This window comes from Entelurus aequoreus, linkage group LG01, assembly GCF_033978785.1.
Source record: "Entelurus aequoreus isolate RoL-2023_Sb linkage group LG01, RoL_Eaeq_v1.1, whole genome shotgun sequence".
Classification (NCBI taxonomy): Eukaryota; Metazoa; Chordata; class Actinopteri; order Syngnathiformes; family Syngnathidae; genus Entelurus; species Entelurus aequoreus.
In genome coordinates, this window is record NC_084731.1 from 69735937 (window position 1) to 69748376 (window position 12440).

At 37.8% G+C, this 12440-nt stretch overlaps 1 protein-coding gene across 1 annotated transcript in view; it reads left to right on the top strand.

Moving 5' to 3' along the window:
* Nucleotides 1-12440, top strand: part of LOC133656329 (serine/threonine-protein kinase mTOR-like) — a 274420-nt gene that overhangs the window by 198923 nt on the left and 63057 nt on the right. The window contains exons 22-28 of the mRNA XM_062057364.1: nucleotides 3440-3540; nucleotides 3599-3695; nucleotides 9194-9292; nucleotides 9364-9486; nucleotides 10785-10967; nucleotides 11095-11229; nucleotides 11538-11712. Of these exons, the coding sequence (XP_061913348.1) occupies nucleotides 3440-3540; nucleotides 3599-3695; nucleotides 9194-9292; nucleotides 9364-9486; nucleotides 10785-10967; nucleotides 11095-11229; nucleotides 11538-11712 (913 nt within the window). The remainder of the gene's footprint in view (nucleotides 1-3439; nucleotides 3541-3598; nucleotides 3696-9193; nucleotides 9293-9363; nucleotides 9487-10784; nucleotides 10968-11094; nucleotides 11230-11537; nucleotides 11713-12440) is intronic.

Below are 12440 nucleotides of genomic sequence, written 5' to 3' on the forward strand. Positions count from 1 at the left end.
ATTATTATTATGTCTGCCAAAGTTACCAAGATAATAAACAATCAGCACTTAGCTCTTTTAACGCCACCATTTCCATGGACGTGCTATTTCATTTTAATCCTGTTCTACTTAACAATATTTTTTGTCTACGAATCGCCAAAGTCACACACACACACGCACACACAAACACACACACACTAATCTGTGTCATTTTGCAAGTCTATGTTATTACATCATGCATATGAATGAGTGAGTGTGGATCGATACTGAAATATCGATACCGCTGATGCCAGATCTTTATGCTCTAATATCCATCGTCAAATTAAAATATCGATACTTTTGATACTTTAGATCAGGGGTGTCCACACTTTTTCACCAAGGGCCTCTTCCTGAAAAGTCAATGTACGCGGGGACCATATATATATTTTATATAAATTTTAAAAAATGCTAAAACAGATATTGTTGTATTATTGGTGACTAAGTATATTATTATCAATCATTAGTTACAACATTTCAGCTTTTTCTCATTACATACCCATTTTTTCACTCTTTTTTCTTACATTTTTTTAATGTTCTTTTTTTCCATATAAGAACAGAATAAAGTTATGAATAATATAATTGTGTAACTGCATAACTTTGTATGTCCAAAATTCTGCCTGTACTAAAATATTAATGTTCAATTACACATTTACTGTAACAGTGCTTATTAGGTTTGTTGTTATTTTTCAAATTAATTAATTAGTTAGTATTATTTTTTAAATTAATTAACGAACTAAACTTTGTCTACATTTTAAGTATATTTTATTTTTATTTTGGGAGCTTCTAATATTTTTCTAATTAATTCCTGTTTGTAATTTTTTTTAAATTGACAAATAAACTTTGTTTATACTTTAAGTATATTTTATTTTTATTTTGAGAGCTAAACATTTTTTAAATTAATTCATAAGTGAGTGAAGTGAAGTGAAGTGAATTATATTTATACAGCGCTTTTTCTCTAGTGACTCAAAGCGCTTTACATCGTGAAACCCAATATCTAAGTTACATTTAAACCAGTGTGGGTGGCACTGGGAGCAGGTGGGTAAAGTGTCTTGCCCAAGGACACAACGGCAGTGACCAGGATGGCGGAAGCGGGGATCGAACCTGGAACCCTCAAGTTGCTGGCACGGCCACTCTACCAACCGAGCTATACAGAGTATTTTTTTTTATTTTTATTATTATTAACAAACTAAACATTGTTTATATTTTTTGTATATTTCATTTTTATTTTGAGAGCTTCTAATATGTTTCTACTTAATTCTTGTTGGTATTTTTTAAAATTAATTAACAAATTAAACTTTGTTTATATTTTAAGTATATTTATTGTTATTTTGAAAGCTGAATATTTTTTAAATCAATTCATAAGTGAGTATTATTTCATTTTTTTAAATTAACGGACTAAACTTTGTCTATATTTTTAGTATATTTTATTTTTATTTTGAGAGCTTCTAATATTTTTCTACTTAATTCTTGTTGCGATTTTTTTAAAAATTAATTAACAAACTAAACTTTGTTTATATTTTAAGTTTATTTTATTTTTATTTTGAGAGCTAAACATTTTTGTAATTAATTCACAAGTGAGTAATATTGTATTTATTAAAAATAATTGACAAACAAAACTTTGTCTATATTTTAAGTATATTTTATTTTTATTTTGAGAGCTAATATTTTTTCAATGAATTCATAAGTAAGCATTTTATTTTTTCGATTGAATTAACAAACTAAACTTTTTTTTTTACATTTTAAGTATATTTTATTTTTATTTTGAGATCTTCTAATATTTTAGATTAGGGGTGTCTAAAATGTTTCTACCAAGGGCCGCATACTGAAAAGTCAAGAGTGGGGCGACCATTTTGATATTTTTAGAAAAAATGCTAAAAACAGATATTATATATATTTAAAGTCAAAACTTTCTGCTATAGGTGACTAAGTACTTTATATTATTATTACTATTATTTTAAAGATTCATCTTTTTCTCATTACATTGTGATGTTTAGCTTTTTTCTTCTTATATTTTTACTGTTGTATTTTTAGATAGATAAGTTATTATTTTTAACAAAAAAACATAACTTTTTACATTTTAGCAGACACATTTGGTATATTTGCAGTTTCGGATCGGTATCGCCGATAACCAGCCTGAATTTTATTTTGTATCGGTTTGAAGATAATTCAGTGGTATCACATCACAAATATGAATAAATGAATGAAACTTTATTGTTACATGTATTGATCATATACAACACACAAAACTCGAGACTTGATGGGGGGGACGGTTTATTAAGTATGAATAGTTTAAGTTATATTGTAAAACTTACAAACGTTGCTTGAAATGATGAATGAAGAGTCCACACGAGTGGAATCGCTATGGACGGTTTCACTTCCGGTTGAAGGCTCGAAACAGGAAGTACATTTTCAACCCGCAGCCCATGCAGTGAGTGAACTCGTCCAAAAGATGGCGCCACAGCATGAACAAAAACACACCTTTTTAGCGTCTCTGTCGCTGTTAAAAACTATTTGTTGAATACAAAACAGTACGGTCGTTAGCGAAGAAAATCCATTAATTGGCCTTAGCGTTTTATAAGCCGTAGAGTTCAAAGCGTAGGAAAAAAGTAGCAGCTTAAAGTCTGAAAAATACGGTATATATTTTTTTACAAAACAAAACAATTTATTTTACTGTAAAAAAAACTGGTAGCTTAGTCCTTGGAATTTTACCGTAAATTTGACGGTGTTTTTATATATATCATATTACTGCTAATGGAGTGGAAAAACTGTACCACTGTTTTTTCACAATAAAATTCATGCAACATAGCTCCCAGTTTTTTATCTGTAAAATCTTCGGTGGTTGTTTTTTATCATGTATTTTTGTACATGGAAAACTGTAGCAAAGTTGTTTTCATGGTCAAAACTAGTCACCAGAACTTTATCGTAAAGTCTGTTGTCATTTTTAGTTTACAAGTTGATGCTTTGATATCAGAAGTCAAGCAGATTTTTAAGTATTTATTTTGGAATATATGATAGAATAATTTCTTTCATTATATATATACATATATATACATATATAATAGTAAAGTTTAAAAGATATGCAATCGAATGCAGTTAATGTATTTTTTTAATGTCAAAATGGAAATAAGGGATAAATAAAGTACTTTATTAACGCATAATATTTTGAGGCTTTGGCGGTCGTCATAAAATGATGTGGGGGGCCAGATCTGACCCCCGGGGCCTTGAGTTTGACACACCTAGATGTAATCGTCCACCACTTCATAAAGAACAACTTTGTTAAAAAAAAGAAAAGAAAAGAGGCAGGCTTCGCTGCACGTCTTAAAATGAATTTGTGTGAATGTTTATGCGAGTGTAAGTTCAAGTTGTCATGTGTTCTCCTCTTGGCCTGACTGGCTTCATGAAGACATTGTTGTCCACACAGGACCTGTCCAAGACCTTGCTCCTCTACACAGTTCCTGCAGTCCAGGGCTTCTTCCGCTCCATCTCCCTGTCCCGGGGCAACAACCTGCAGGACACGCTCAGGTGAGTGGTCTAGGAGGACCTCCAGTGGCCACCGCTTGTTTATCTTTGTGCCTTGAAGGGTCCTGACTCTGTGGTTCGACTACGGCCACTGGCCTGAGGTGAACGAGGGCCTGGTGGAGGGCATCAAGACCATCCAGATAGACACCTGGCTGCAAGTAAAGATTCTTGGACTTTTTTTACTCATTGTTTTTGTGCAATTTGTAATATCATTTGGCATGTAGGAACTAACGCTAAATACATGTCAATTTTTTATCAAACTTAACATATTTGATAAACCATCTGTCATTTTTAGAACTCTTTCCAAAAACTTACTTAAAAGCCTTTTTGGGAATCACAGTGGACATTTATCAAATGGAGACAATAAAGGCATTTTTTAATTATAAATTGGAGAAATTCACTTCATACTGGGTCAATTATGTCACACCCCATAGGCCTGATTTTATTTTCTCCAATTAGTGATTGGACTGTGTAAAAAAGATCCATCCCTATTGGAGTTGTACGGTAAAGTAATGAATCATATTCGGTACTATACCGCCTCTAAAAAGTACCGGTTACTTTTTTTTCTTTTTAACGGGCATGACGGCGCGTCGTCACGTCGTGACATTGCTGGTTTTACGAGCAGAGGAGCATGTTCGGCAGCGCCCACACACAGAGTACTTACAAGCAGACACAGAGTGTAGACAGAAAAGGGAGAACAGATGCATTTTGGTGTAAAAAGTAAAGATAAAGGTGAAGTTATAACACTGAAACCCTCAGGAAGAGGTGCTTTAAGACATGGCTAGCTAACTAGCAGAAAACATCCATCCGCAGTCAGCAGTGTTTTAGGTACTTCTAAATCACTAATCCTCATCTCCATGGCGACAAATAAAGTACGTTTCTTACAAGTAACATTATATAAATAAATGATAAATGGGTTATACTTGTATAGCGCTTTTCTACCTTCAAGGTACTCAAAGCGCTTTGACAGTATTACCCATTACCCATTCACACACACATTCACACACTGATGGCGGGAGCTGCCATGCAAGGCGCTAACCAGCAGCCATCAGAGGCAAAGGGTGAAGTGTCTTGCCCAAGGACACAACGGACATGACTAGGAAGGTAGAAGGTGGGAATTGAACCCCAGTAACCAGCAACACTCCGATTGCTGGCACAGCCACTCTACCAACTTCGCCACGCCGTCCCATTGTCCCATTATCACTGGAGGACGAGGAATAGCTAAACATGCTTCACTACACACCGTAGGAGGATACTCGACCTTGCAGCTCATTTTTCTTCAAGTGCCTCCTTATTGTGCATCTTGAAACAGCCACACCACAATTTTTCAGAGAGTCCTGTATTTCAGTTTCATTTATTTGTGGATTTTTCTTTGCATCTCGAACAATTTTCCTGGCAGTTGTGGCTGAAATCTTTGCTGGTCTACCTGAATCCCTAATTTTCCACTTCTTATTCAGCGTTTGAACACTGCTGATTGGCATTCTCAATTCCTTGGATAGCTTTTTATACCCTTTTCCTGTTTTATGCAGTTCAATTACCTTTTCTCGCAGATCCTTTGACAATTATTTTGCCTTCCCCATGACTCAGAATTCAGAAACATCTGTGTAGCACTGGATGAAAGATGCAATGGTCTGTCAGAAGCCCAGAAACTCACTGACCTTTTATACACACACATTAATTACAAACAAACAGATCACAGTTGAGGATTGGAACCTTGATTAGCCATTCAAACCTGTTTGTGTCAACTTTTGTGCATGTTATCAGATCAAAGTCACTGGGGTATGTAAACTTTTGATCAGGGTCATTTGCGTACTTTCTTTTGTCATTTTGATTTAAAAAGAGTGAACACAGTTGTTTGCCAATAAATAGCTTCACACAACCATTAAGCATGAGTGGAAGAAAGGTTTTTGTGTTATCATTCATAATCTCTGAGGAATGGCCAAGAAATCATAAATTCTCCCACGGTATGTAAATTTATGAGCACGACTGTATAAACAAAAATATATGATTTTGACAGTTAGGGCAGACAATAGATGTATGCAAATATGATGTAATGGATAGAAATGTCTGATGCTGGATGTCAATAAAAACTAAATTACATACAAAATATAATTATTTTTTAGACAAACAAACCAGATGGAGCCTTTTTACGCATACAACACCCAACCCTGTTTAAGAAAGGTGTTCAGGAATGAAGAATATAACTATACTCCTGATTAGGGAAACCAGTTCTTTAATTGCACATTTTAAAACAACACTGCCATTCCTTTGTCTAAATATTATAGTTTGTATGTTATTACCTGTTATAGTTTTAATGTTAATGTCTTATTATTCATAACCAGTACCTCCACCTTTTCAAAACCTCCCCAAACTGATCCTATTCCTCTGTGCTGGGAAGGCCAGGTGTATTTGCAATGCATTGTGGGGGCTGGGCAGACATGCTTGCTGCATGAAGTATTTGTTTACAAGGTGAAAGCGAGCAACAAACTGGAATAAAATGGATCGTGCTACGACATGTTTGATGGTCTCACAACATGTACCAGGTGATGGTGTTAAAAATCCTGTTTGATGGTCTCACAACATGTACCAGGAGATGGTGTTAAAAGTCATGTTTGATGGTCTCACAACATGTACCAGGTGATGTTAAAAGTCATGTTTGATGGTCTCACAACATGTACCAGGAGATGGTGTTAAAAGTCATGTTTGATGGTCTCACATGTACCAGGTGATGTTAAAAGTCCTGTTTGATGGTCTCACAACATGTACCAGGAGATGGTGTTAAAAGTCATGTTTGATGGTCTCACAACATGTACCAGGTGATGTTAAAAGTCCTGTTTGATGGTCTCACAACATGTACCAGGAGATGGTGTTAAAAGTCATGTTTGATGGTCTCACAACATGTACCAGGTGATGGTGTTAAAAGTCATGTTTGATGGTCTCACAACATGTACCAGGAGATGGTGTTAAAAGTCATGTTTGATGGTCTCACAACATGTACCAGGTGATGTTAAAAGTCATGTTTGATGGTCTCACAACATGTACCAGGAGATGGTGTTAAAAGTCATGTTTGATGGTCTCACAACATGTACCAGGTGATGTTAAAAGTCCTGTTTGATGGTCTCACAACATGTACCAGGAGATGGTGTTAAAAGTCATGTTTGATGGTCTTACGGCTGCTATCCAGGCTAGTCGACATCTCATTATTAACTCACTAACCTGACTTCTTTTGCCTTTGCTTCTGCGCTTGAAATGAGACAAATCTCACCAAATATTGTTTTTTCTTAAAGCTACCAAGACAATAATTGTGGCAGTTTTTACACTTTTAAAGAAAAGAAGACAACTTTAGGACAGAGTCTTGCATTCAGCCGTGTAAACAAGCTCTTCAGAGTCCAGCAAGACCCATAATGCATTGCGTTTCCACATCACACTTTGAGGCCCTAATATAGTTTATAACTAATATTAATAGTGAATTAGATTTATATAGCCCTTTTCTCGACACTCAAAGCACTTGACAGAGACCTGAGAGGCCACATTCAGACATTGATGGTGGTAAGCTACATTTGAAGCCACAGCTGCCCTGCGGTAGACTGCTAATATGCCCCGCCCACCACCACCACCATTCATTGTGGATGGCAGAGGCTGCAATCAAACCGAGAGCCCTCAAGTTGCTGGAACGGTTGCTCTATCATCTGAGCCACGGCGTCCCATTATAGGTTTTATGTTCTTATTATTAAACCTGTTATTATTCATAACCCGTGCCCCACCCTGTCAAAATCTTCACGAGTATTTACTTGTGTACGATATCATGTGCGATACAAGCAGCCCTGCAGTGTTCACTTGTGTGATATAATGTGCGATACAAGCAGTCTTGCAGCATGTTTACTTGTGTGCGATATAATGTGCGATACAAGCAGAGTGTTTACTTGTGTGTGATGTGTGCAATACAAGCAGTCATACAGTGTTTACTTGTGTGTGATATCATGTGTGATACAAGCAGTCTTGCAATGTTTACTTGTGTGTGATATCTTGTGCGATACAAACAGTTCTGCAGAGTTTACTTGTGTGTGATATCATGTGTGTAACAAGCTGTCTTGCAATGTTTACTTGTGTGTGATATCTTGTGCAATACAAGCAGTTCTGCAGAGTGTTTACTTGTGTGTGATATGTGCAATACAAGCAGTCCTACAGTGTTTACTTGTGTGCGATATCATGTGCGATACAATCCGGTTTGCAGTGTTTACTTGTGTGATATAATGTGCGATACAAGTAGTTTTGCAGTGTTTGCTTGTGTGTGATATATTGTGCGATATAAGCAGTTCTGCAGAGTGTTTACTTGTGTGTGATATCATGTGCAATACATGCAGTTCTGCAGAGTGTTTACTTGTGTGTGATATCATGTGCGATACAAGCAGTCCTACAGTGTTTACTTGTGTGTGATATCATGTGTGAAACAAGCAGTCCTGCAGTGTTTACTTGTGTGTGATATCATGTGCGATACATGCAGTCCTTTAGCGTGTTTACTTGTGTGTGATACCAGCAGTCCTGCAGCGTTTTTACTTGTGTGTGATATCATGTGCGGTACATGCAGCCCTGCAGTGTTTACTTGTGTGTGATATCATGTGCGATACATGCACCCTGCAGTGTTTACTTGTGTGTGATATCATGTGCGACACAAGCAGTCCTACAGTGTTTACTTGTGTGATATAATGTGTGATACAAGCTGTCCTGCAGTGTTTACTTGTGTGTGATATCATGTGCGATACATGCAGTCCTGCAGCGTGTTTACTTGTGTGTGATATCATGTGTGATACCAGCAGTCCTGCAGCGTGTTTACTTGTGTGTGATATCATGTGATACAAGCAGTGTTCACTTGTGTGTGATATCATGTGCGATACAAGCAAAGTTGCACTGTTTACTTATGTGTGATATAATATGCGATACAAGCAGTCTTGCAGCGTTTACTTGTGTGTGATATCATATGCGATACAACCAGTCCTGCAGCGTGTTTACTTGTGTGCAGTAATATGTGTGATACAAATAGTCTTGCGGCGTGTTTACGTGTTTGATGTCATGTGCAATACAAGTAGTCCTGCAGTGTGTTTACTTGTGTGTAATGATTTGTGGTTTACGAGCAGTCCAGCAGCGTGTTTACTTGTGTGCGATATCATGTGTGCAACCTACTAATAAAAGTCTCAATCAATCAATCAATGTGCGATACAAGCAGTCCTGCTGTATCGCACATGCTGTTCAAAGCTGGACGGACATTTAACATTAAAGTGTCCTCCAATAGACACACATTTTATCCTATTTCACTAAAGTAATTTACAAAAGGTAAACATGCTAGGCTATAGGCTACTAGGAGCTAGCAGCTACACAACGGATAAGCACACAATAGCACACAAGCTAGATATAGGTAATAATCATTGAACAATAAAAGGTGACATTTGTCAGTATATACAAGTATCAAATAATTATAGTTACATATTACTTACTCGTACAAAAAGTCTCCAAGGCAGTGTTAGAAAGTATCCAGTAACAAAAGTGCCCGCATCATTAAATTTACTGCATCATGAGCTTAACTTTGTGGATTATTGTGACCACTAGGTGTCACCAAAAATAGCTATTACCACTCCTAATCGACCTTGTGCTATTTTAGGTGATCCCGCAACTCATCGCTCGAATCGACACTCCTCGTGCTCTGGTGGGTCGCCTCATCCACCAGCTGCTCACAGACATCGGCCGCTACCATCCCCAAGTAAGTCTGCTTCTACAACCAAAACCTGATGTTGGGACTGGTGATTGCATCTGGGCCCGCCCCCTCGCCAGGCGCTGATCTACCCGCTGACCGTGGCCTCCAAGTCCACCACCACGGCTCGCCACAACGCCGCCAACAAGATCCTGAAGAACATGTGCGAACACTGCAACACGCTGGTCCAGCAGGCAATCATGGTACAGTCTTGCAGGTCTATAGTCCTATGAGGTGACGTAAACCAAGGGTGTCCAAGCTACAGGCCGCGGGTCAGTGTAATACAGAATTTTCCCCCTGGGGTGCTAACAGTTGTATTTTAAATAGCTGACAGTCTAATTTGCAGCCATCTTGTGGGCAGTGTCAGTAATTCCACATCAATGACCATGAATTTTACCTCAAAGTTAGCATTGACAGCATTAACTTATATGACTCAATCCAAACAACCTTTCCCACTTATGGTGCAAATAAACCAACACAAAAAGTCAACACATAACACAACCTGCTGACTCAACTTTGTGGATTTTATAAAAAAAAATGTCCAAACAACACACATAATTCAAAATGACACCCTTTAAATCCACTACAATGTATAATGGGAAACATGCAAAACACTATCCCCACACTTATCCATGTTTGGTGCACTTTTGCTGCTTGATATTTGTGATTGATTACAACACTTTAAGGATGTTGTTATGTAAGTAAACAAGGTAGGAGTCCAACTTTCACATACTCTTAATATTCAATTATATTAATTATATATCCATTATATTATGACACATATATACATATATATGTACGTTAGGTCAAGAAAAACACAGAGGTTATTTCATCCCTACAAGCCTGTAAACAGGCTTGTAGGGATGAAATAGCCTCTGTGTTTTTCTTGACCTAACGTGTATTCCGCTCTACCCTGGTATTGAGCACTGTATAACGAATAAACCACAGAAACCTTGACTATACATACTGTATATATATATATATATATATATATATATATATATATATATATATATATATATATATATATATATATATATATATATATATATATATATATATATATATACACACAACTACGTACACATACATATATACATACATAATATGTATATAAAAACATACATATATACATACGTATGTCTGTATATATATATATACCCGTACATACTGTATATATACATATATACTTTGTATACATTTTTTAGCCCCATGCGGCCCCCCAAGTCAAAAAGTTTGGGCACCCCAGACGTAAACTGCCAGGAGTGTTAGTCTTTCCTCTCATTATTTCACTGGGAAGGCCAAGTGTTCTCAAACAAGACGGAAGAGTCTTTTCAAACTCCGCCTCCTCCTTAGCACGGCCGTTAGCTATGACTCCAGTGGTTGTCACACGTAGTCTCAGTGCCGTACTAAATGTTCTGTACTGTCATAGACCACACAAAAGTCTTCTGTCCCGAGTTTGCAAGTGTTTCAAGGTCCTCTCGCCCGTCTTGGGTCCCAGGTGAGCGAGGAGCTAATCCGGGTGGCCATCCTGTGGCACGAGATGTGGCACGAGGGCCTGGAGGAGGCGTCACGACTCTACTTCGGGGAGCGCAACGTCAAAGGCATGTTCGCCGTCCTGGAGCCTCTGCACGCCATGATGGAGAGGGGCCCACAGACCCTGAAGGAGACCTCCTTCAATCAGGTGCGTCTCTGGCAGGTTGGGGTCAAAGGCATCCTCGGGAAAGTCCAACTGGACAAATTCAGGATTTTGCAGAATTGAACTTTTTCAAATGTATTTTACATGAACTAAATGTTGATGGATGTTGAAGGCGTACGGCAGAGACCTGATGGAGGCTCAGGACTGGTGCAGGAAGTACATGCGCTCTGGAAACGTGAAAGACCTGACCCAGGCCTGGGACCTGTACTACCACGTCTTCAGACGCATCTCCAAACAGTTGCCCCAGGTAAGCCCAAATGAAAACCTCAGGCTCGGAATTAAGTCCAACTTAAAATGTGAGCAGATTTGGTCACATTTTCAGTAGACCCATAATAAATTCATAAAAGAACCAAACTTCATGAATGTTTTTTGTGACCAACAAGTATGTGCTCCAATCACAAAAAAATAAGAGTTGTAGAAATGATTGGAAACTCAAGACAGCCATGAAATTATGTTCTTTACAAGTGTATGTACACTTTTGACCACGACTGTATCTTTAGTTTTAAACCCTGCACCTTTTTTAAAGAGAATACATTTTCCCAAATGTCCTTCCAGCTCACATCCCTAGAGCTGCAGTACGTGTCGCCCAAGCTGCTGATGTGTCGCGACCTGGAGCTGGCCGTGCCCGGGACCTACGACCCCAACCAGCCCATCATCCGCATCCAGTCCATCGCGCCCTCGCTGCAGGTCATCACCTCCAAGCAGCGCCCGCGCAAACTCACCATCATGGGTAACTCCTTGCTAGCAGTGTGTGTCAAAGATCCTCTATAAGACAGGAGCACTTTGTGTTTGCAAGAACCAACTTCCACTTACTTGACTTGGGTCCCTCTCCAACCGTCTGAGAGAATATAAATAAATAGCATTTAAATCATTTTGAAAAAAGATCCTTAATATGACAGGAGTGCTCACACTTTGACCCAGAGGTTGCCAGTTGTGTAAAGAATCAACTCCTTTGTTGTTGTTTTTGAAACTGTGACAATGGCCATAGAAGCAGTCATGTTACGTATTGGAAAGTAGTTTGTCCTGGCTGCTCAGTACAACATGGCTGCCTTGATAATAACAAAAGAAGTCTCGCATCTTTTTGTAGTTTTTATGGCAAATAACTTGCCTCCCGAGCATCAAATGAGGGTTAAGTAAGCTTTTAATTGGTTTTATGTTTTATAATTATCTGTGGTTAACTTATTTTTACACTTGAGAACGTTAAAATGCTACTTTATCTAAGAAATGCTTTTAAGATTGCTAACATTAAATTGATTAATTGTCTTGATACAATATTGATATCGGATATCATTATGATATCATCAATAAAAAGTATCAAATTATATGTGCTAGCTCGTAAAATGTGTGATATCATGTGCGATACAAGCAGTCCTGCAGCGTGTTTACTTGTGTGTGTGATATCATGTGCGACACAAGCAGTCCTGCAGCGTGTTTACTTGTGTGTGTGTGATATGTGCG